This window comes from Spermophilus citellus, assembly GCF_964194105.1.
Source record: "Spermophilus citellus genome assembly, chromosome: 3".
NCBI classification, from domain to species: domain Eukaryota; kingdom Metazoa; phylum Chordata; class Mammalia; order Rodentia; family Sciuridae; genus Spermophilus; species Spermophilus citellus.
The window spans coordinates 224,105,002-224,130,985 of record NC_138184.1 but is presented as its reverse complement, the minus strand read 5'-3'; the positions used below and the strand labels follow the sequence as shown (position 1 = coordinate 224,130,985).

The 25,984-nt window shown below is 44.4% G+C and overlaps 1 protein-coding gene across 1 annotated transcript in view; it reads right to left on the bottom strand.

Annotated features, from left to right (window-relative positions):
* CNTNAP2 (contactin associated protein 2) overlaps positions 1 to 25,984 on the bottom strand; it is a 1,934,648-nt gene that overhangs the window by 189,335 nt on the left and 1,719,329 nt on the right. Inside the window, exon 17 of the mRNA XM_081283562.1 lies at positions 17,274 to 17,492. Within this exon, the coding sequence (XP_081139688.1) occupies positions 17,274 to 17,492 (219 nt within the window). The remainder of the gene's footprint in view (positions 1 to 17,273; positions 17,493 to 25,984) is intronic.

The following is a 25,984-nucleotide window of genomic DNA, read 5'->3' as shown; positions in this document are numbered from 1 at the left end:
CATGATTTACAACACTTCCTTTTATGTTTATGTGACTCCCTATCTTTCAGTAAATAATTCTTTCTCCTAAACTTCTTTGTTTTTTTCCTTTTCTGAATTGTTAGCTTTTTCCTCTTCTTTGGAACTGATCACAAAATATGACTAAGTCTCATTTTCATTTGTTGCATTTATTAAATTAAATATTTTTTCACTACGTGTTAATTTATAATGGAATTACCATTTCTCACTACAAAAGAAAGACTAAATAAAATTGATATTTTTTTCTTACTTAGGCGGCCCCCTCATTTATTTAAATGGGCCAGTGAGTTGAACGTAGCTTTCTTGATCGAGTCAAGAGGAAGAAAAAATATTTTATGCTGAAAATGGTCATTATATATTATGCAAAAGATGTTAATGTGCTGAAACCATAAAAACTGAGTTTAACTTATTGCTTTGTAGAAATCTTTCTTTGTGGCAAATGTCATAAGTTGAAATTATAGGTCTTCAAGTAAAAATGCTACTTAACCTTTGTTAATTAGGAAATCAACACATTGTCATTGGAAAGAGCCCCCTGCCATGCCAGGGCTTCATGCACATTAGTCAAACCTCTGATAATTATCCAAGGTGAGATGTGGGTTTAATTTGTATATCATTTTTCATGTGGAATGCTACGCAAGTGTTGCAATTAAAGATTAATTATGAAAATGCTGTAACTACCTGTAATGAATAATACAGCCATTAAATGCACAGAAGGTGGGGGCAAAAGAATCAGTATCGCATTAAACAAAAGGACAAAAATAATATCAAGAGGAATCATAAAAACATACATGTCTTCAAACTCAGAGCTGAACAGTGTTCTAAGAAGGTAAGTTCTATTTCAGAGCTACTTTATCCACTCAGACTGGTCACTCTTCTGCCCAGTCTCCACACCAAGTTCTTTTTGTATGTTAAAAGGCATAACCACTGTGGGAAAGATAAAGTCAAGGAGGGTTAAGTGGGATCTGGAGACGGAGTGGGAATGTGGTGGAGTCGGTAGGAAGGGGCTGGGGAGTGAGCTGGGAGTGGCTGCAAAGCCACTGGTCAGCTCAGCAGCTTCGTAAGGCTGGGAAGGCATTGCTAAAATGACAGGTGGGGACCAATGTGGTCACAAATAGCCACGCGGTGATGCTGGGCACAGCTTGACACATGGAGGCAGCAAACAGGGATGAGGAAAGCAGGAACGATGGTCACAAAGATTCATCTTTGTGAACTGTGTGCCTGTGTGTCTTTCCCAAGTACTTCCTGAGTCTCAGTCTTCTTAGGTGTAACATTAGCATGACAATATGCATTTTGCAGGGCATCCTCATAACAGATAGTAATGTACCTCTTTGTCAGATAGCAGTGGTGCTAGGATCGTTACTATTAACGAATATAAGCAAAATTCTACAGGAGCACAGAATTGAAATAAGTTAATTATGGAGAAGACACTGAGTATACATAAATCTGATGCTGAGGTATCTTGAGTGTTATGGACTCAATTGGGTCCCCCATAGTCCCTAATTTATCTATTGAAGCACTAAACCCCAACCTGACACCATTTGGACTTTATTTGGACTCTACTTGACTCTGTTTGGACCTCTATGAGGTTTTTAAAGAGGTTTCAAGTTTAAACAAGGTTATAAGAATGAGACCCTGATCCAGTGTAATTGGTATCTTATAAGAAGAGGAAGACACCAGGAATGCACTAGTGCAGAGAAAAGGTCATGTAAAGACAGGGAGATGACAGTGGTCTGAAAGCCAAGAAGAGAGGCTTTAGAAAAACCACCCTACTGACCTTCTCAGCCCCCAGAACCATGAGGAAATAAATTTCCTGTGTTCAACCCACCTAGTCTATGGCATTTTGTCCAGGCAGCCCTGGCAGACAAAGACAATGAATAAAGGGTTAGCATTAGGCTTGGACTGATCCAGCCTGCTTGGAGTGACCTCGGAGTCCATCTTTTAACTGCATCATTCCCTCGGACATCACATTTAGGATGGGTGACAGCTCTATCTTGTCTGCAGTGGAGGACTGTGTCTGTGTCTGGGTTGGGAGAACCATGAGCCGGCATAGGGATCTTGAGCTTATGACTGACATGATTGGGGGGTGGGCAAAGCTGTGACTTCTCTGGGCAGGTGACCCACTATAACCATGGCTCTTCTACATGGCTGCTAAACCTGTCTGGGTAGGTGAGGGGGGAAGCAGCTGTGTGCTTGGATAGGTGGGCTGTCCAGAGTTGCAGATGTTACACCTGCTATTTCTTGGGTTGTGTGTGATACCATTGTGTCGAAGGTCTTGATTGTCAACTTGAAAAACACAAAACCTATGTGTTAATGTCGATGTGTAAACAAATAAACACACACACAGGGCTATCTGAATCCTAGGATGACTAAAGTCTCCAGTAGTGGAGGGAGTTAAAAGAAATTAGTTCCCAATCTTCAGTGCAGAGCGGCAAGATTGACAGATATCGATCCTCGAGTCCTCTGTGGGCTGGGTATTGAAGGGCATGCATGGAAAAGGCCTTGACATACTCAGAGAATGAGGTTTTGGAGAACTGCTCTTTTGGATGGTGCTCATGAGCGCTCATTCATAACTTCATGCAGCAGGATGGATTTTTTTAGTTCATTATCACTGCATGCACAGTGTAAAGGGCATGTAGAATACGTGACTCCCAACTATCAAACCAGAATAAAATTTCAAAATAAAAATTTGAAGGAATACCAGGGTTCCAACATCAGAAAGCCATCAAATTTGTGTCTAAATGAAACTTTGTTCTGTAATGGGGGTGGAGTTAAGGGGTTCTGGAGGCTGTAGTGTCAGGGCAAACTCATATTAACAGAAGACTGGCTGTACCAGGCCCTGTCCCCAAAACTTTATATATTTCAACTCTCAAAGATAAGTCTCATTATGACCCCTATTTTACAGATGAGGAAACTGAAGCCCAGCAAGTTGATTTGTGCAATGTCACAGAGCAAGCAAGGGTCCAGACTGACAGCCAGGCTGTCTGGCTTTTCCACCTGTGGTCTCGCTGTATCTACAGCTGCCATATGGACTTGGGGTGTGTACCACATAAGGCTCTTTCTTCCCCCCCATCTGATATGTCTCTAGGTGTTGCTGTGTTTATACACGGGAAACGCTGAAGAGTGCTTAACGCCTGAGATAGGCTGGGCCATTCACCATCGTCCCTGAAGCCACAGGGTGGCTGAGCCTGAAGGGGAAACACCACGTTCACAATTGAATGTGGGTGCCGGAACTGGTCTCAGGTCAGCAAAGGAGACACGCGTCTTTGGTGCCATCCCTGAAAGCACACTTTTAAAAACCTAGCACAAAGCTGAACACTGAGATTTTGAAGCCACATCAGGAGTGGGCCTTGGACCCTGGGGGTGGTGGAGGTTGATCCTTCTGCCTGTGCCCAGTTTGCCAGCATGGATTTCAGAGGGTATCACTCTGCAGGGGGTCTTGCAGTTCCAAGTCCACAGGTGGGGATAAGAGAGTTCCAGGCTAAATTGCCACTTCCTGGTCAGATCCAAATCTTAAACAATTGACAGGCACATTAGTAAACTCTAATGCAACTCCAGACCTCAAATTTCTCAGCTGAGAACTCTGCCTAAATATTCCTTTGACAAATATCTGTACGGGATTTTGCATATTGTGTGCCCTGCTGAGAAATTCTGCTCATATTTGAAGCAAAATAAGTATCTTTCTGCTGATCCTACATTCCCCATGTCTCCCCCTCTTTCTTACGTTTTTAGAAGTATCTATTTAAACACCCATAGCTAGTGCCTTTCAATTCAGAGTGAAGAATCCCCAGCACTGGCCTTCACCTAGCACCTTGGTCTTGTCTCCCAGAGTCCAAACTTCAGACAAGTCTTGACAGATGTGTTCCCAGGTCAAGGCTGGGCTGGTGGATCTGGGAGGAATCATCACAGCTTCTATAACTGGCCCTCCTGGAGGCCTGGGCTTTCCATGCCAAGAGGGTAGAGGACCAAGACCAGAAGGGTTGAGACGGGAAAGAGAAGGAAGTCAGCAGAGAGCTTGAGACAACAGAATGGCAGGGAGTCTCAAGGTCAGGACTTCAAGGAGGGAGAAGTTATAAAGGTCAAAGTCCCCCTGGAAGTCAGGGAAAGTGAGATAGCCGCAAAAGACCATTAGATTTGGCGATTTTGGAGACAGAGGCTTCAGTGTGGAATGAGACTGTTACTAATGAGGGCGTGGGTGGTGAGAGATGGATTCAGCGGGGTGATAGGTCCCTGACTTAGGAATCAACACTAGAACATGACTGTGCCCTGGCTGAGCAGGAATGAGGCACCTTGAAGTTGAGTGTGTGGAGGGGTGAGGGACTGGAAATGGACACAGGAAAGGTGGAGAGGGACGGCAACCCCAGGGCTCTGTGTCCCGAGGCAGGAGACTTCTTCCCAACCTCAACTCACTGGGAGAAACTAGTTCAGGCCCTCCATGGTGAGGCCTGAGGACAGGGAGCACTGTGGAAGGAGCACTGTGGAAGGAGCACTGAGGAAGGAGACTGTGGAAGCCCACACCCTGCCTCACCTGCCCTGGCAGAGGCAGGACCAGGGAGCGCAGAAGAGGTGCCATTGACGCAAAGGAGTAGCATCAAAGTTAGCAAACTGATACCTTCCTGAAACTGAAAATTCAGAGAGATGACTATTGTGAACGTGAAGTGGTTGGAGATATTGAAATGAGAACATTTATAATTGCTGAAAAAAAGCTTCCTTTGGACAGGTTGAGTAGCAAAGTAGAAACAGAGCTGAAGAACAGCTCTGTGGGTTGGAATAAGGAGTCAAAATACTTCCTTTTAACGCATCCAGGAAAGGACAAAGAGGTTTAAAAAAAAATGAAGAAAAGCCGAGAACCACAGAGGGAGGAAGTAGAAATGCCAGCGTCTGCCTAACAGTAGCCTCGGGAAAAGGTGGCATCAAGGCAAGCAATAACCTGTTTGAAAAAAACAGGAGGGAAGAATTATCCAGAAGACACAGTTTTCGACTTTGGATGGAATCCTGAAGAGGGTGGAAAAGCCAACCACAACAAACAGCACCTACATTCACTGGGACCTGTACCCCGGGGTCCCCACACAGGACTCAGAACACCTTCAAGGAAAAGCCTCCATCTTTACTTGCATTAGCTACTAGAAGAGCTGCAGCATCTCCTTCAGTTGGGAATGTCGGGAAAATCACAGCAGGCATGAGGAGCAGTGCTTGTATACTGCCGCCAAGGAAAACAAACGGGATTTTCAACTTACCTTGGAGTTGTAGATCGAAAAAAAAATTTATGTTCTTGATTACTCTGAAATTATGGTAGTTAGTGGGATTCACACTAGGTCTTGTTATTTAAAGCATAGTTTTGAAAAACTACTGTATCAAAAATTTGATGTTTTAAACGTCTCGAAGACTTTATTTCAGTTATATCATGTTTCTTTTGTAATTGTGTATATTTTATTTTCTTCATATAAGACATTGTTCTGGGAAGGCAGATAGAGGCTTCCCTAGATTTCCAGAAGGATCCATGACCCCCAAAGGGTTACAAACTCCTGCATTCTAGTAAAGTTATGGGAACTAAAAAAAAAAAAAAAGAAGTTCTTAAAAGCTTTCAGGGACAAAAGACAGAAATAAGAACTTCACCTATGTCAACCCCCTCAGTAGCATGCTGGCTTTAAAAGATAGCTAACCAATATCTTCAGAGTGTTGATTTGAATATGGGAACCAGCTAAGGTGTTTGTCGGTAGCAGGGTCCCAGAAGGAGTCCCTTTGGGGCCAGTGTCTTTCCTTTTGTAGTGCTGGGAATTGAACTGAATTAAAAGGAATTTAGGAGGAGATTAGAGGGTGTGGGAAGTAAGTGTCAGTAAAAAGAAAAACTTAAATATCACTGTTTTTTGGTAAGCAATTGTGAGTAAATATATTCATGCTATTCCACAGTTAGAACTATAGAAGTTGCCGCTTGTAGGTGACAGGCGGGACAGGAGTGGGTGCTGGGCCTCCTGTTTCACTCAGGAGGACAGCGTGGATACTGGTACATCTTTGTGGACAACAGGGAAAGAAGCCAGCACTAGGAGTCTTAACAAGTTAGGGGCAGGGGCCAGGGAAACGAAAGTAGAGGTCCAGAGCAGAAACAAACTGTGAGATGAAGAACGCTATAAAGATGGGAATTGTATGTTGGTCTAAGGAACAGTGAATCAAGAGGCTCACCAAGAAAACCAGGTATTCATCATTAGGAGATGGGATAAAGGATGCCTAGTACATACCCAAAATGGAACATAGTCACAGAATAGAATTCACAGAATTACACAAAGAGAAAACATAAGGCTAGTGAGAAGATGAAGAAACAGAATGGGATTTGTAGCACAATACCATTTATGTAAAGCATGATGGGAAAAAAAAACACTACAAATGTTCAGGAACACTCATATTTTTTGGACAAAAACGTAGAGGGAGGGTTAGAAGGGCAAACATACAGTATACTCCAGTGGGTGTCAGTGATAGAGAAAGTGAAATTGGAAATGGTTAAAAAAGAAAGAATAAAATGAATGCACAACACTGTCAGGATGTGACAAGAGGACCGTGAAATGAGGAGAGACCACAGTTCTGCATATCCAGGGGACTCGAAGAAAACGAGACCCGGGCAAGGAGAAAGGATAGAATGAAGCATTAGTGGGAAATAACCCTGCTTATCTGAGGGCAGAAGTAACGAAAGTGGGTATCTTCTCTCTCACTTTCTTAGTGTACTGCAGAGGAACTATGGGCTTGCGGGTACCTATCTGTTGGGTATTTGAGTCACTTACGCTAATTACTGAACAATAATTTTCTATGCAATACTTGCCACTTATTATCATGAAGTTTGGTTGAGTCCTTATTGGAAGAATAAAAAAAATTGATGTCATGATTATTTGAAAAACTTGTTAGACATTTTGGAAAATATTGATTGCACAACTGGTGCCTTTCTATTAACATGACTCCTCTGGGTCAGACCATCCCATGTCATGAGAAAGTTGGCACGGGAGACCAGAGTCCCTGAAGGTTTTGCTCTTGTGGCACATGAGCTACTTTATACAGAAGGTGAACCATAAGTTGGCTTCCAATATTAGGTTCAAGATGTTTCTCTTCACAGTTTCTACACTCATGACCTCTGCCTTCAAGTAAGCAGCTCCGCTGCTGTGGAAACAGGTAGTTCAAGACTGCCTTCTAGTTGAGGGCTTAGAAGAGGTTCAAGGAACACTGTCAATTTCATTATGTTGGGAGCATATACAAAAAGAGTAAAGCTTGTGACTTACTTTATTCTCTTTATATGTTAAGACTCTAACTGCAAAACAGACAGCTGGAATTGCAAAAGTTAATTAGTTTTGTTCAGTAAAGGGCAGAAAATGAAAATGGCAGCCATTAGTGGAGAAGGACCCTTGTTGCCTGTAGTGGGGCTGGGTTTAGGGTAGCTTTGCTGAGAAGAGAGAGAGCAGCTGACTCAGGAGGCAGCAGGGCAGAGCTCTGGGTCAGTGGTCAGGCTAAGAACAGAAGACGAGTGCTGGTCGGCTTGGTGGTGAACAGCTGGGAGCAGTGGGTATTCCAGTTTGCAGACGCCAGCACTCATTTGCATTTTTGCTTCGTGTAGAGTTTATTGACATCATTTTTAAACTAGATTCTATCTAGCAAATGATTTGATTTATTTATTTATTTTCTTATGACAAATGGTTTCTCATCATGATATCATTTCCTATCCCTATCTGGAAGTGAATCAGAGACCAGTCATCTAGGTTTGGGGCAGAAACTTATAATTAGGCTCCCAACTGATATCTCAGCTAGTGCCAAAGAGGCAAGACCTCAATTTGATATTATGGAGATGGAAAACTACATTCAAGGTCAAGACTGATCCAATGGTGGCTTTCATAATATTCTGATTTTTCTCTGTGACTTTTTTTTTCTTCTGTCATGCTTGATTTCAGTCTCTGATACTTGGTGAAAAAAGATATTTCCAAAGACGACAAATATCATCAAATTTTATGAAAAGAATTTTGAAGAATGCTTATTTCTTGCTTTAGAAATGGGATGATCTAATTTTGAATCTATTAAGTCAGAGAAATAGCAAAAATTATAGAATTTAATTTATTGATTTATTCAGTTGTTAACTCAGTAAATGTTCACAGAGAAAGCACTGCCCAGTGGTTGGTGGGACCGTATTATTCTCAGTTTCTGCTGTCAGGTAGCTTACCTTCGAGTAGGAGGACACAAAAGTAAATGAACATATTACCCATCCCGAGGAGAACTGGAATGGGTGGCTGCCTGGCTACTTGAGATTACATGGTCAGAGAAGGTCTCCATAGGAGGTGGTAGAAGCTGAGATAAGATCCTCAGGAAGAAGTGGATTGTTGATGTCTGGGGAGGTATTTCAGGCGAGGGAACCCAGTGCAAATGCTACGCAGCAGGAACAAGCTTTGTTATGTTCAAGCAGAGCAGTGACTGCAGAGACCAGGGAGAATGCTGGTTATTGTCATCCAAGCAAGAAGCAAAGTGGCATTGACAAAGGTGGGACTTGAGGTGGTGGGTGCTCTTGTGGCATGGTTTAGAGGTGGGGTTGTAGGAGATGGAGAAGAAAGAAGGTAAAGAGGAAAATTAAGAGTAACTTCAAATGTTGAGCAAAAATGGTGATGTCATTTACTGAGCTGGGGAAGGTTGGTGGAGACACCAAGGCTTGGGGTAGGCATGGAGATTTTTTTCCTGCCATGTTTATTCTGAGATGCTCTTTAGACATCCAAGTAGACAGGTGGATGAATGGGTCTGGAGTTCCTGAGAAAAGTGAAGCCTGAAGATTTACTGGTGCATAAGCAGTATTGGAGGCCATTAGATGTTGGGCTGGACCAGATCTTGCAGGACAATGTGTGGATGGAGGAGAGAGGATGCTCTGTGGCCTTTCAACATTTAATGGTCAAGTAGAGGAGGAGAACACAGGGGAGACTATAGCAGTGGCCCAGGAGGACACAGGAAAAGCAGGACAGCATACTGTGAGAGCAGTGACAGTGATTGGGAGACCAGTGTCTGAGATTGATGACTTCATGGCTGTGGCAGGCTTGGTAACTTGGAAAGTTTCTATGCAAAGGTGTAGGATGCCTGGTTGCCATGGCAATGCTCTCCATGGGGAAACTCTGTTGCTAGAGTCTTATCAGCTTCGGCCTTGCTCTCAGGCACACAGCTCCTAGGAATGAAGGAACTTCTTTGCTAAGATAACCACTATGTTTCACCAGTTCTGCTGCTCCTCCACCTGCCTGGGAATTAGTAACTTTAAACAATGGACTTTCTTGAGAGCTGCACAATGCTCCTAACTCTGCACATTGCAACTGAGGAAATAGCTGCATACTGTTGTTAACTCTGTAACTTTCATGAATACAAAGAATAATGCTTGCATAGTCTTTAATCTGATTAATGACACATATATAATAAAGATTGCTGGTGTAATTCTTTAGACCTACTTCTCCATCAGAGAGCATCACTCCACCCAATCCCAGCTTTATCCTCAAGATCTGAGTGTGTGACTCCTTATTTTTTCTGATCTCCCATTGCCCCTCACCAGAACCTGCTCGTTTGGCCATGCTGGTCACGGCAGCGTACTGCCCAGGAATCCAAGGGAAGGGGGAATTTCAGAATGGCCTGTGGGATGTGGAGAGAAGAACAGAAGAATGTGATGTAGACTTGGAATCCATGTTGATTTCAACAGCTTATATCATAAGAGGAAAGGAAAGGAAGGAAGAAAAGAAGGAAGATAAGGAAGGAAGGCAGGAGTTAAATATTTTGATGGAAAGAAATCAATTTTCTGTAACTGATGATGTGAAACTTTTATTTTCTGGAAAATTACTTATATAGCCATTTAAAAAATTCAAAATATGTTATTATGATTGGTTACATGAGAATAGTGTTTCATGTTTAATTGTAATATTTGTCTCCTATCATTTTCTTCCCTTTCAATCATAATAAATGATTTACAAAACCCATTTTGAGCATTATCTTTTGAATAATCTTCATGAAATACCTAATGTTTTCATTGTCAAAGCTGAGGTGTTCTACCAGTGAAAATGGTAGTTATTACCTCCTTCTCTTACATTCATGCTTTGTCTTCAATGTTGCTTTGTTTTATACCTATAAAAGGAAACTGTTTTGGCACATTGTAATATTAATAGATATGTATGCATATTGATAAATGAATAGAAATTTTGGTTTTCCCTGATTTCATAATAAACTCTTTAAGGGAGTTTATGTCAAAAAAAAAAAAAGAAGATATTTTTTTCCACATCATAGACACATCAAGGGAGAAGTCTCATCCCCTGAGAAGAGTGCTTCTGCCTGAGATTCTCTTCTTGATCCATCCCTTTGTGTTTGGAGTGATCCTCTGTCTGCCAGGTTGACCCATCTCATGCCAGCCTGACCTCCATCCCTGTCAATGACATTCTCCTACTAGAGACCCCACCACTGAGTAAAGTACATCCCCACTGTGCTCTGCTGTCATTTGGAGTGTGCACATCTTGGTTGGGGTGGGTTTTTCTGTGTGTTTTGTGAACTTCCAGCACAGCCTATAGCTAAAGGTAGCACAGTGTCTCCAAGTGCCCCTTGGCCATGGTGTCATCCCAGACAAAGGGTCTTGTGTACCTGGACCAACATGGCCTTAAGTTCCCCTCAGCTTGCCTAACCACAGACAGGCATTTGGACCTCTGACCTCCTGTTCTTACTTACTTTAGAAAACTTGTACAGTAATTGCTATTTCTTTCTCTGTCCCTTTCAGGTGTAAATCTTTTCAAAAGCCTTTTGGGGGAGTTTTACAACTGAAAATGTCTTCCTCAGGGACCTGGAGCCACTCTGAAATGTAAACCTCACAGAAGAGGCACCCAGCTCCCAGCTCCCAGTCTCCACGGGAAGACGGAAACGCCCTTTCCAGGCTCCCTCTCCAAGTTGGAAAACTACGTCCTCTCTTAGGATGAGGAGAGCTGACCTTCAATTGACACCAATTGACAGACCCAGTGGACCAGGAACCCTCCTGTCCCTGCTCCTGCACACTTTCTCGTGTGAACTTGAACAGAATGAAAACAGCTCTCAGGCACACAGTGAGGCTGAGCGCTGGTCTCTCTGCCCTGGTGTCCTGGCCATGCACAGAGCCCCCCTGGCCTGTGCAACGTTGCCCAGTGCAGATTTAATTTGGAGAAGTAAAATGTTGAGTGTCTGAAATTGGAACAGCTGGGATCAAATCCCTTCTTGTTCCCTATTAGATGCAGGACCTCGGGGGAGTTAATTCATCTTAACTTCAGTTTCTTCCCTGTGAAAGTGAAAGAGGAACTAGCCATAGGATCCACTTCCTAGGGTCTTGTGTGGATTAGATAGGTGACGTGGCCTCGAGGTGTTCCCCTGGACCGCTCAGCCTGCACTCATGTCCTTACTGCTGAGTCCACGTTAAAAGAAAATGGGAGAAAACCACAGAAAGTCTTTGCTAACTGCTCTCCTGACAGAGGATTGCTATGCAGACTATATAAAAATTCAAAAAAAAAAAAAAACCTAAATGCAAACCCCCCCACAAATAAACCATTTAATAAATGGGCAAACAAACTAAACCCACATTTCTCAAAAGAAGAAATACAAATGGCAGTGCAGATATGAAAAAATGTTCACCATCATTACATCAAAACGACACTAAGATTTCATCTCACACCAGTCAGAATGGCAGCCATCAGGAATACAACCAACAACAGTAAACGCTGGAGAGGATGTGGAGGAAAAGGAACTCTTTTCCACTGCTGGTGGGACTGTAAATTAGTACAACCTCTACGGAAGTAAGTATGGAGGTTCCTCAGAAGACTGGGCATGGAAACACAGTTTCATCCAGCTATACCCCTCCTCATGATTCACCCTAAAGAATTAAAGTCAGCATGCTACAGTGATACATGCACACCCAATCACAATAGCAAAATTATGGAACTAGCCCAAGTGTCCATCAATGGACAAAGGAAAATATGGTCTATATGCAATGGAGTTTTATTTGGCCATAAAGAAAAATTAAATGATGCCATTTGCAGGAAAATGGATGGACCTTAAGAATATTATGTTAAGTGAAATAAGCCAAATCCAGAAGGTCAAGGGTCACATGCTTTCTCTCATATGTGGAAGCTAGAGAGGAAAAAAGAAAAGAAAGAGAGGTGAGGGAATGTCATGCAAATTGAAGGGAGATCACTACAGTAGAGGAAAGGGACCAGGGAGAGGGAGGATGAGAGAAAAGGGGGAAATACTAGGGAATGATATTGGCCAAATTATATTATTGCATTGTGTGCATGTGTGAATATGTAACAATGATACCACCATTATGTATAATTGTAATTTACCAATTAAAAAGTGGGGGAAAGCACACATTTGTTGTTATAATTCCTGCAATTTGGAAATTTGGATCGTGTGTGTGTGTGTGTGTGTGTGTGTAAACACACACTTTTTTTTTTCCCTTTTGCAGTGCTGAGGATCAAACCTGGATATTGTGAACTTCCTAGACAGGAGGGATGACCATTTTATTCATGTGCAGATTTGGGTGCGTTTATGGCTGGGATCCTGATTTTTTCCCTTGCACACAAATGTGACTTCCTCTCCGCTCTTCCAATCACTTGGCATTGCAGCTGGTTCTTGATTTTGGATGCCGTGGGTATGAGGAACAGCCGACCAAACAAGCTGTCTTATTAAGGTGGAGGAATCCGGGCCCTTTTATGGGACTGCCAGCCAAGCTCAGCTCAGGGAATGGCCCTCACATCGAATCTTCGTTTACTTACAAGTCTATTTCATAAACCTCAGCTCTTCTACAAACTCCGCTGCACTCAGGTGAGAAAGGTCTCCCACCAGACAGGCTGTTGGAGGAGGCGGCGGTGGTGTCCCTCCTCCCCACCTGTCTCTAAGCCACCCTGAAGACAGTGGTCCTCCCTGGATCTCCAAGTGGAGTTCGCACCCATCACATCAGAGCTTGAAGGACCCAGAATGACTTTTGGCTCCTCCAGCTACATGCTGCACAGCAGAGACACCTCCTCCTTTTGCCTCCATAGAGATTTCAGAAGTGGTGCACCAAGTATGTGGACCCTGGACACTCATCACCAGTTAAGATGACCCAAACTTCCCTCTCATGGAGACTCTCAGGAGTGGGATGTCTTTCTGAAGCAGCCTCCATGTCTCTGAACTCTGACCTCCTTGGATGACTTCCAAGTTATACTCTGGCCACCTAAACCAGAGCCTGCTCTGACGGGCCTGCTTGGCTCCCTTCTAAGGCCTGTGCTCACTGGCTGGTGGGTCCCTGTGGACACCCTCTCCCTCACAGTGCTGCCCAGCTGCCTGGACTCCAGACTCCCTGGGAAGGCTTGGTGCCAACGGGGGCTTTGGCTCAGGCCAGCCTGGAGTCCCTCAGACTGACAATGACCAGGAGCATGTCCAAAGTTCTCCCACCACCTGAAGGGAATCTGGCCACGGCTGCCCTGGAGGACTTCGGCCTGGCTGGCTGAGAGTACCTGCCACCATGTGCCACAAGTGCCTCTGCCAGGCCAGACCGGAGCTCCTCATGTGCTAGTGGCCCATTTGGATCAAAAGTAGGAAGAAGTTTCCTGTGGTTTTCAAACAAACGCCAGCAACTGCTTTTTCCCTCTTGGGTGCCTTGTAAATTTTAGATTTCCTTGTTAATTTTCTACTAGAACAGAATCGTAACTAGCTTATTACTTCCAAATGACCTGTGCTAGCCCTTTCTGAATGACAACTTCTAATTATATTTTAGATGTAGAGTGACAGCTCTATCTTCTCTATTTTTTCAGATACTTTGGAAAAGGGCATGTGAGTCTGGCCTTGCTGACGCAGAAAGTGGCACCTCCACATCCACTCCGTTTACCGGGCCAGGAACCGCTTTCAGAGTGCTTTAGCATCAGGTCCTTCAAAGCCCCCCTTCTCTAGAACCAGAGGGAGCTTGTGAGCAACACTGCCACAGCTGGGCTGCTGATGGTGACCTAGGGTGATCTTTTTTGATGGACTCATTTTTTTGTGTGTGATTGTTCTTTTTAATTATAAATCAAGTAGAATGTATTTTGGCAGATTACACATACATAGAGTATAACGTATGCTACTTAGGATCCCGCTCTTGCGGTTGTACATGATGTGGAGTTACCATGGTTATGCCTAGGAAACTTGTGACAGATTATTTCTACTGTATTTCCTATTCCCAAACTTCTTCCCTTCCCTTTGTTTCCCTTGTCTAATCCAGTGGATTTCTATTATTGCCTTTCCCAACCTCCCTTGTTTTGGGTTAGTTTCCACAAATTGGACAGGACATTTGGCCTTTGGTTTTTTGGGATTAGCTTATTTCACTTAGTATGATAGTCTTCAATCCCTCCATTTACCAGCAAATGACATAAGTTCATTCTTATTTATGGCTGAGTAATATTCCATTGTGTGTGTATGTATGTGTGTGTGTGTATATATATATATCTCACATCTTCTTTATTGGTTCATGTGATATTCTTGCTTGCTTTTCTGGCTGACTGTGAGAAGATTTCCTGGGCCCCTGCTTACTGCCAGGGACCTCTGTGGCAGGAAAGCAAAGGACTTGAGGGGCATTTGTGCAGGTTGAAGGGATCACATTTCTTATTAGTGTCTGAGGAGCAAGAGACGAGCCCGTTGAAAGACGTTTCTTTAGAAGGTGTTCAAAAGTTACATGGTGGAAAAACAAAGGGGGTGAGAAGGAAAGGGTGATAAAAAGAAGGAGCTCATATGTAGTGCTAGGTGCTCTCCTGAGTGATTTACCTGGAGTAGCTCATTTAATTCAGAGACAAATGTGTTCTAATTAAATAAAGAAATATTAAGTGATTTATCAGTGGTCTTCAAGTTGGCAAATGGCCGAGGTGGCATCTGAAGCCCATTTTGTTAAGCATGCAACCCTGTGGGAAGGTCTGCACCCTGGCAGCCCAGGTCTTATCAGTCACTAAGCACCTCATCATAGAGGCCTAAAGTTAGAAGGAATTGGGGAACAGCTAGTCCAACTGCTTTACTGGACAGACAGGAAAGAGGCTCAGAGAGGAAGTAGGGGTAACTTGATCAAGGAAATATTTTTAACCAGAGCTGAACTGAAACCAGTCCATGGGTTGCCTGCATCTTACTGAATGATTGTGGGAGAACTGGCTTTGGGATTCACAGCTGTTGAACTTGAACTTGTTTTATCCAAAATTGATGCTCCCCTGCACTTAGCCTGATGCAGAACAATATTGTTCTTCTGCTGCAGAACCAAATTTCTCAGATGGGCTCAACTAGTTTGTGTCTGAGAGATGCGCTCCAGGCCTGCTTCTGAGATCACAGGAAATTAGAAACTGGAACGCGAGACCACCTTTTATTATCAGGTGAAAAGAAGTCGCTGACTCAACCTGAGCCCACTGCAGAATCCTCTTTATGGGTTTTTTTTTTAAACTCGTGGCAGTTGATAGCCTTGCTATTACCTTTTCCACAAAGCCCTTTCCTCCTGTGACATTACCTTCTCCTCTTTTCCTTCCTTTGCTCTTCCTGGTTCTCTTCATTGTCCCTGAGGTGTCCTTTGCTGCCTGTCCCTCACATTTCATTTGTCTGTGAATTCTGATTTCACTCTCTGTTCTGCTCTGCTCATATGTCTTTTTCTTTAAATGAATCAACCTCCCTTTCCAGACCACCATAAATGCTCTTTCCCTTTTCATCTTACAGACTGACTAGGTCTCCAAAATTCTTTCAGACCCCTTTCAGGTGTGGGTGCAAACTGATAAAACTCATGTTGGACACCTGTATCTGGGGCCAAGGTGAGAAAAATGGGAAATTGGGCCAAGTAGAGTCACCCAGTATAAGGAAAACCAAGTAGAATAGGCCCAGCATGTTTGGGATTAGCAGAATTTAGGAAGAAACTTGCTCTAGGTGAGATGGGAGGACATACTGATGAAGTGAAATCTGCTCATCGTGCTTAGCAGGAATCAATGGGCCTGATATTTAGCGGATGGATTCTGAGATCGCTATTTGATGGAAGGATTTGGAAAAGAGGTGAGTTCCCAGTGAGGTTGCAGACTATTTTATTTAAAAACCCGTAAATCTCTTCATGGCCTCTGATGGATGGGCTTGTTAACAGGTCGGTCTCCTTTTCAAAGCTCATCAACTGACGCTTTCGTTCTGTAGTTTGCCCTCATCACATGAAAGGAGTGGCCACCCAATTTTATCTTTTTTAAAAAATGACTTTCTAATGTTCTTTGATCATCCCAAAGCAACTGTGAAAGACACTGTGGGGACTCTGGTCCTCTTTAACATTAGCTGACCCTTGGTGAGGCTCTACCATCAGGGTGGCACCCAGGCAACAGCTGTGATGAATATGAATAGCACCAGGTCACAGCCAGCTTGCTGGGTGGAGCCTGCCGCAGTTGGCTGAACTGATCAAGGAGCCCCCAGAAACCCAGAGAGTGGGTCTAAGGTTGTGCCTCCACAAAGTCCTTCAGATCCACCGTCAGAGGAAAGCTGCTAACTTCCTGAAATATGAATATTCTGGAAAACAATTAAACTTCATGGAGAGCGATATGGCTCTGCGGCAATGTTAGGTTCACCTGGAATGTGTCAATAGCAATGACAATGACATTGGTGAGGAAGACCAGTGGCTGGACCTCCTTCATGGGCTTTTTGGCTGGCTTTAACTTTCTGATTAGCACTGGCTTCTTTCCCACCTGGAGGTACACCAGGTCAGCCCAAGTCTCAGTCTTTCTCTGCCTAGAAACTTGAGAATGGGCAGAGAAAAGAACGATGGCTAGTTGTCACTTCAGAAAATCTAAACTTCGTCCATTACCTTTTTTGCTCCTTCCTTTGCTCCCCCTCTCCCCTTACTCACCGTTTCAAGCAAACTTGAACTTAGAGAACCCATTCCCCCTCCCCTTCCTCCTTCTTCTATCCCTCCCTCCCTCCCTCCCTCCCTCCCAGTTGTAAGTGCCCTAAATAATCAAATAACTTTACATAGTCTAAAATCACAAATCTAAAACTGCAGACATCAGAGGGCCCAAGGGGCATCCCAGTTCACACTCTGAAGTTGTGGCTAAGGACCCTGAATCCAGAAAGTAGGGGGGTGATGTCAAATCCAGGTCTCCTGAAAGTTCTCTTTCTATTCTGCCTTAGAAGAGACAAGAGGACCAGAAACTTATTTTGGAAGGATTTCTATCAAAACCCCCTTCAGAATTTTTTTTTTTTCTGGTGAAGTTTCTTAAAACCAACAGGGAAGTCACGATTGTCCTTCTGGTACTCACCAACGAACAGCTGGCTGTAGAGTTCCAGGCGGGTGTGGCCTTCCGTTGGGGCCTTGCGGATCTGCTGGGGCAGCCGGTCCACCTGGAGACTGGCTTGCTTGACATTCCTCTCTGCAGTGACCCGGTGCCACTGGTCATCATTGAGAGGGGAGGGTGACCTCACTACAATCTCCACTGGCCCATTTCCAACATCGAATGAAAAGGACACTTCTGTGGCAGCTGCAGGAGCAGAAAGTGTGGAAGACCTGTGAGTATATTCTCCCAGCTACCAAGCAGCAGAGGTTCTTCAGAGAACAAAGCAGGGAGACAAAAATCATCTCCTCTGGGCACTGGCTACAAAGTGAATCCCACCACCGTGTGTACCCATCATGCACATCCACAGCAGAATCATTTGAGGGAGGTAAGTGTCGATGCATTGCTAAAGGGGAAGAAATCAATTCCTTTGGGGGGACCTCTATGTGCCACGCAGACACTTGTTTCCCTACTCAACCTTCAGGAGCTTTCTAAGAAGTTACCACCAGTGACTCTTTCCAGTTAAAGAACCTGAGGCCTGGAGAATGGAGTTGGTGACACCAAGACACAGACATTGAGTGACTTAGATTAGTGACTTAGTCAGGACCTGAGCCCAGGTTTGTCAGAATTTAGAGCTTGAGACCCTTTGATTCTTTTTACAACTGACCTCTTCCACAGCCCTGAGGGCATCCCTTTGCAGGTACCTGAAGAGCTTTTTGGAACCCCTGGGTCCAGACAGTCTGACTCAGTTGGTTTGGAATAGACACCAGCATTTCCAAAAAGCTCCCCGGAGGATGTTCAAAGGGAGCTGGAGTGGAGAACTACCTCTTTGGGGGAATTTACAAAAGTTTATTTCATCCACCTTTGAAAGCCATGGATGTATGAATTACCAAGCAACGAAGGTGACCTGCCCCCCGCTGGGACCAGCCGTGGCTGTCCCAGAGGCTGCACAGCATTCCTGCAGCACGGAGCCTTGCTGCTTCCTGTTTTGCAGACCTTGGCTGGTTTCCATCTGGGATGCCGGATCCTTCCCATGACCTGCCCTCCAGCACTGACCACAAAGTTCTTTCTTCCAAAGATGTACAAGCCAATCTGCCTCTGCAGTAAATCACCTCCTAGCAAGAGCTGGATGGACTTGGTGGTTGCTTTGTCAACTTTAATTAAAACAGCTTCTTTATTTCACACTTTAAGTTTGGTGTGATGTTCCTCAGTGACCACCGAGTGCTTTATAAACAGGTTTCAGAGTTTATTTTTTTCTGGGGGTTGGCAGGCGGGGCAGCTTCCTGCTGGAGCAGCAGACATATCCCGGACTGCTCAAGGCTCTGTGAATTCACATCAGCTTTAAAGATGTGGCACACCAGTGAATTTCCTGACTTTGCTTATAAAGATATCCAGCCCTCTCTCCATCAATAAGCCTTTGCCTAATCTCTAAGTGGTTTAATTAAATATCTGTCATTTTTTTTCCACGGCTAATGGAAAATTCAGTTTCTTTGGGCTGGTACCATTTTGAGATGGTGTCGCAAGCAATCAAACTTCTAATTTAAAAACCGCAGTGGGCCGGATTCTCTCAGGACCTGGGCTGTTCCCGGCCTCTGTGCCGGGCCTCTCTGAAAGCTGCATTAACTTTATTGAGCTACAGGCATATTCGACACAGGACTCAATTTAATCAACCTAATTGTACCCAGGAATTTTGATCCTTCATGTCATTAGAAAGAGAACTTTAATTTTAAGACTTGTGGTGACTCTATATACACTCCAGTAAAACATCTCATCCAAATTAGGGGCCCCTGCCCTCAGGGGTCACTGGGACAGGATTTAATGTGCAGGCCAGGGACCTCCATTGTGGGGTCTGTGGAACTATGAACAGGACTCAGGGAGTCGGCAGAGTGACCCACAGACTGAGTGATCACTCTCCAGAGATTTGCCATGATCCAGGGGAAAAAAGCTTTGCTTTAAGATGGAATCTCTTCTGTTCCCACGGAGCTGTATCTCTGCAGATGCATTTAAAAATGCAAGTGGTCAGGACAGCAGGAGAAGGAGGCTTCCTGAGCCGTGTGGGGAAGATGGCTTCATTTGAAAGGCATCAACTATCACCAGGGACGTAGCATTTAGGGATAAATTGAGCTCAACCCCAAGGTTTGACTTGAGGAGATAAATGCTGGCCTCATTTCCTCTGCTACTGTCCCTTTGCTATGATGAATCTTTGTCCAGTTGCTTTCAAGTGTCACCATCTGGAGAGATTCTGAGCACCAGAGGTGATTAGAAAACAGCCACACTTTTCTCAGTTGGGCACGATGGATCCCTATTTCTTCACCTTGACCGTGGTCTCCTTAATAGCCATACATATTTCTTGGGCCTCTGTCCCCCACAGGGTGCCGTAAGAGGGACTCAAGGCCAAGGGCCATCTCCAGCAACGACCCCCACCCAGTGAGCCTCCATCAGGCTCTGCTCAAGAGGTATTCAGTCCCTCCTCCCTTTGCTGCCTCGGGAAGGGGCTCAGGCCAGGGTGAGAGAGAAGGGAGGGGCTCCTCCTCTGTCGCTCAATGTCAGCTTCCCTGACAGTGCTGAGGGATGCCTTTGAGAAATCCCATCTCCCAGGCAGACAGCCAGGGTGTTTTAAAAGCTTCTAAAGTTCAGTTTGTGGCTGATTGCTCTTGGTCTTCTGGGTGAGAGCGACTGACATTTTAAAAGAGATAATTATAGAGAGAGTCAGTGAGCGAATAAAAGGGAGGCAGCTTGGGAGACACAGATCCAATGACACTCTCTTCTCTTGACGTGTCCCCACTTGGAGACCAAAGCACTGCCCTGTTTCTGCCCGTAGGAAGGAACTTCTTAAACACTGAAAATATTCTCATTTCCAGAAATAAGCATTTGAGAAGTGGGTGTCTAGAGCATGGCTCCTTGGAACGGACACTGTGGCAGGCGCCAATTGTTGCCTTTCCAATAGTGTCAAGAACTGGGATGGGTCCAACTTTACCCTATTTTCATGATAACGAGTTAGCTGGTCAGTTTCATGATGCTGGCAGAAGACATGAGCCACCCGAGTCAGAGACAAGGAACCTTTATACTCACAACATAGCAGGCTTCGTGTTTGTATTGGTTTCCTTTGCCCCTGTCCCCCAAGTCCCATGGGGGTGACATGGGACAGCATGGGTTGATGCTGCACATTGAAGAAGGTGAGCTTTGTAGCTGAGGAACCCTGAGCTTAGAAAACCCCAATCTTAAAGGAGCTACTAGCAAATCTGCCCGATTTTTGCACCTGGGGACACTGTGTTTATTTTCCTGGCCAGGAAAAAAATGGCCCCTCTGCCTGGGAGGAGGACACTCTCTGTCTTCTGAGGATGTGGTCATACACATGTCCTTAGAGAGGCAAGGATAAAGTTTCTAATGCTTGATGCTCAGAGGACAAAAAGAAATGGAAGAGCCATGGAGAACATCCCATGCTCAGACCATTTCCCTTGTGAGTGACTGAAACTTGCTTGGGTATTTAAGAGTTTTCAGAGTCTCATCCTCTGGTGAGGACAGCCTGACCCTTAGTGAATCTGGATTTCACCAAGACAAGTTTGGCAATTCCTTGCTCCTTGCCTGTCCCCTACGTCAGTGGGGCATAGTTCCCCCCTAGCCAATGGGACAGGAGCAGGGTCCTTTTGTGGTCTTTAGGAAAGATTTCTTTGCTTATAGGAGACATAAGGAAAAAACAGTCCCTTTCCTGCCCCTTGATCCTGAGGGGAAGGTGGTGGGTTTTGCTGCAAACCTCTTTCAAACATCAGACATGCAGAATAGAGGGCAGTGGGATGAACTTGGCCTTTGGTGAGACTGTTCAGCTCTTAAATGATCCCTTGCTCAGTCTCCCTTAGAGCTTAGGAGTCAGTGTTGTTTAAGCCACTTTTCCTCAGGTGTAAGTGTCCAACTGACACAGGGCATGGCTTGGGGGTCAGTACAGATGAAGTCTAGTCCAAGATTTGCCCTTTTGCTCTCTGGGGCCTCAGTGAGCTGGTATCTGAAGTGAGGACTAGATTTCCAAGAGTTCTGTGTCCAAAAGGTGTTTGAAGTCACTGAACTAGGTTACATCCAAGGTTTTTTTCAAACTTCAACATTCTATAAGCTACTTTTCATGAGATTCTAAGAGAAATAACAAACTAAAATATAGCTACTTAGTCTTCATGGCAGTTTTAAATATCGGATCATTATAGGGGGAAAAGAGAGTCATTTAGAAGATAAATGTACAAAGTAGCATATTGTTTCAAAAAATAGCACAGGTGGCAGAAATCACTGTTGAATAAAGCTGGGTCATCACTTCTGGGTCCCTTGGGACAGCCAATGGAGCAAAAGCAGGGTCGGCTCTTGCTGTCCTCTCCCCCTCCTTGTCAAGCACATTCCAGCAGGTGGCACTATTGTCTCTCGTAGGAACTCAACATAAACTTCCTCCGCCAGTCACCGTGGGCTTCATGTCCTGGGTGATAAACTTAAACAGCTGGCCAGAGAGCAGACTCTTTGGCTTTGAGTTCCCCCAGCAAGTGAGGTAACATTTAGACATTAGACCCAAAGACTCCGTTGGAGGTAGCAGAACAAATATGGCCATTCAAAGTGGAACAGGTGAAGAGGAAAAAGACAAGCAAAGGCACTTGCACAGGGGCGTGAGGAGCGGCTGGTTGTCACGGTCACCACCTGGCTAAGATCCACGTCTCCCCTGTCAAGAGGAGATAGTTTCCATGGAGCGCTGTACAAAATCTCACTGGACTCATCCAACAAAACTGATAACTGGAAGAATAGATCTGTCCGCCTGGCTTTCCTGCGGGGAGTGCTATGGACATTTTTACCCGCTTCCCTCCAAGGATATCAAAATAACTTCTGGAACTTGAGAAGGCATCGGAAGGAAATGAGTCCACTGTGGGAATCTGACATGAAGAAAAGGAGAAATAGAGGACACTGTGTTCCTATTTAAGGCAGTGGCCCCCAACCCCAGGCTGGCTGCCCCTCCCTTGATGGGTCTCCTCTCTAAGGACTGGCCCTCTCTCCACAGCAGCACCACTAGTTTTCATTTCTCCCAGACTATTCCACACAAACATGTTGCCAATCTCTACCGTTACCGAAGCCCTTCCCTTGGCCTGGTTTCCCCTCTGGGTACCATTTCCTCTCTCCCTTTTCTGGCTAAACTCCTTGAGAGACTGGTGCTCCCTGCACCATTTCTTCATCTCTCCGTCTGGATCTAACTCCACCATGGAAGGCTTTCTTCCTCACCACGGTTGACACTGTCTCAGGGCCTTAGTGCCAGCTGCTCCCTGTACCCAAAGAGCTCTATGGTTGCTCCTTTCCTTCTCTGCTCACAAATCCCCGTGTTCGAGATTCCTTCCCCGAGCAGTCTGTGTTCAACCACAAAGTCCTCCCTGGGCTCCCCTTTCTCCTTTCTCCTGACTGAACAAAACAACTAGAGGATATGAGGTGCTCCTGGCTTCGCCAAGGCAGGGGAATTTTCTGTTTTGGTCACTGTTCTGCCCTTAGCACCTGGAACAAAGCCAGCCACAGGGTACGCACTGAAAGGTCTGTGAGTAAATGAAGGGATGAAGGAGGCCATTTTCAAAGCTCCTCCGAACCCTCTGGAATGCCACTTCACATTCCACAAGTTTCTGCTCTAAGATCAGAAGCAACGCAATGAATATTTTCTCATTCTAGAAACATGACAGATTAGTTCTGTCTGCTTGAAACAAATGGTGCTCAATGTCCCTTGATGTCTGAGGACCAATGACCATCTACTCATGAACTAGCAGAGCAGCTAGAAGCAGAAGCTTTCCCTGCGCTGCATCTCACACTGTCTCCCCTCTACTTTTAGGGATAAGGAACTTGCATCATCATTGCATTTGTCACATTTTGGCCTGCGAGAGAAACTGTCACGGGAGTGTGCTTAAGTGCATCTTCCTCAGTTCCTCTTACAGAGCCTCAGGTTCAGTATGTTGAGGTAGGACCCTGCGGCCTGCAAGTTGTTAATGCCAAGGGATTTGATGCAGGTGGTCCTGGGATCCACTTTAAGAAATACTGGGATTTCCAAGTTTCCTCCTAGTAATAAGGTACCGACGAATCTCTTGCTTCCTTGTCCTCAATGGGAATATTTTAAAAACTGTGTGGTAAGGAATTTAACTCTACCTCTCACCAAAGTTGAGAAGAGCGTAGTGGTTACCACAGCTGGGAAGGGTAGAGGTGGTAGTGGGTACAAGGGTGCAGCAGGATGGAAGGAATAATATCATATTCTAGGGTACCTTAGGTAACTATGATTGACAGCAGTTAATCAAATATTTCTAAATACCCAGTAGAGAAGATCTTGAATGCTCTCAACACAGAGAAAGAATAAATGTTTGAGGTGATAGCTTTGCCAGTGACCCTCATCAGGTCATTACACATTGTGTGCATGTATTGAAATGTCACACTGTACCCCACACATAGTTACTGCTGGAGTATGGTAATTTCAAAATTTTTAAAAATTTAAAAATTTAACCTTGCACCCAAATGGTTCTGGCTTTTGCCCTTGGTTTTAGGAAGGTAATGTCTAAACCTGTGGAATATCATGCTTAATAAGGGTTTCTTCGATAGCCTGGGAGCCTTGAGTCATATCAGAGAGTTGAATGATATGATTTAAGGTGGGGCCTGGCCATACCAAATGATAGTTAGGATGGGGGTTGTCCACGCTAGAGTGACCAACAATTTGATGTAGGACAAGGGGCTTGGGTTACCCAGTCCTGCCCTGTAGGGGCTGGAAACTGAGGTCAGCCCTGGGTGCAGTCAGCCGATCTACTTAACAGAGCCTCAGTAAAGACTGAACACAGAAGCTCAGGGAACCTCCCCTGAATTATTGAAACTGGGGGTGGTCTGGGGATCCCCTGAACTTGTAACTGGTGTCAGAACAGTGTGTAGTCTTATGGGGACGGCAGTGTCTCTAATTTTGCAGTTGATTTTTATCTCTACAAAGCCAATAACTCTGAATGCTTCAGTTTAGGACTATCTGATTGTTAAAGTCTAAAGGTTTTGGAGAATGAGCTTCAACCTCCAAGCTCACCCTCACTGCTTAGGTAAGGAAATTGAGGCTGTGAGACAGATGATCCAGCAGTGACTACTACAGAGGTTTTTGTTTTCCTCGCTATATTGTATTGGCTTTAATGTTGTGGAGGAAATTAAAAAAAAAATAACCTCACTTTTTCTGGTAGTGTAGTCTCCGTTTGTGAGTGTAGAGATTCTTCTGATGTGACTATATGTATGAGTGTTACACTCATCTGAAAATGAACATCGGCAAAGAAAATTTATTTGAAGTTTTTGGGAAGTTCTTCAAGGAAATGCCTGGAGCTTAAGAATCTGTGTTATGAACTCATTTTAAAGTCTCTGGTATCTTGATAACCTCTTGAGTATGAGAAATCTTTCTCTTCATGTATTTTGGCCTTTAAGCTTTTTATTATGGTTAAAAACTAACTTTATAAACAAAGGCATCCACAGAGAAAAGGAAGGGAAAGGGAGATTCCATTGGTCATGCAAAGGCAGACAGCTGGCTTTAAAATGCAAAGCCCTTCTAATTTTAGTTTTCTCCATGCATTTAACCACCTTCTGAGAATAACTTCTTGAATATTAATGGACCTATATGATTTAAACAGGAAAAAGATAAAAACTACTCCAAAATGTTCCGTAGCTACAAATAATACCCTGTGCCCTGAGCAGGACAGGCAAGGGGGCTTCAAATACCCTCCTGGTTGGATAAGTAGAGACATGTGCACTGGGTATTGAAATGTAATGAGGGCCCAGGTTTGGAAAAAAAAAGATGAAAACCCTAGACAGTGACTCTGGGGATGCAGTTTGTGATAAAAGGAAATGTAGAATCTTCTTTAGAGAAAACATGAAACTGGATGCCTACAGAGTCCCCTGAGGTAATTAAGGAAGAAATGGCTATCAAAGAAACTTTCCTCTTGACCACATTCAAGTGTTGCAACAAAATGAGAAAAAGTTTGTTAAAAGATGAGTGTTTGGGTAGAGCTCCAGGGAAATTTGGGAGGTTGGTTTCAGGTGACCTCAGGGAGAACAGGTTCCTGGAGGCTCCTGACTTTGGAGAGATCAAGTAGAGGGAACTGTGGGATGTGAGATCCAAACAAGGGAACACAACGGAAGGTGAAAGAGCTGGAGTAGGAAGAAACACTGACAGGCATTAACTTGGACGAAACTGAAACCAAAAAGGCGAGAACATCTAGTCAGTGAATTGATGCTAACTGTGACCGAGCTGTGGCCGGCTGTCCTGATGGACACATTGATAATGAGGAAAGGCCACACACGAGATCTGGGAATGAAAGGATGGGGCTTGGGAAGGAGCGTGTCTGCTGTTGAGAGCTGTGGATAAATCCCTCAGGAAGAGAGAAGAAGGGAGGTCTGCATCTTGGTTGCTACATACTGAGCTTCTACCCCAGCTGCAGGTCACCTTTGGTTTGTAGCAATTCTTTTTTTTCCTTTCTAGAAAAATTTTCCAGTGTCATCTTGGTATGACTTCAGAAAAGAGCTCTCCAATGAAAAACAATGAAAATTAAAAATGACAAATGGAGACCTATATTCTACATGCTGTGGACTCACAATATAAGGGGAGATTTATTTTGTTCCATTATGACACCAGATGTGGGGTCAACAGAATGTAAGTGGGAAAGGTGACATGTATTGGAGGAGAGGAGACCCACTTC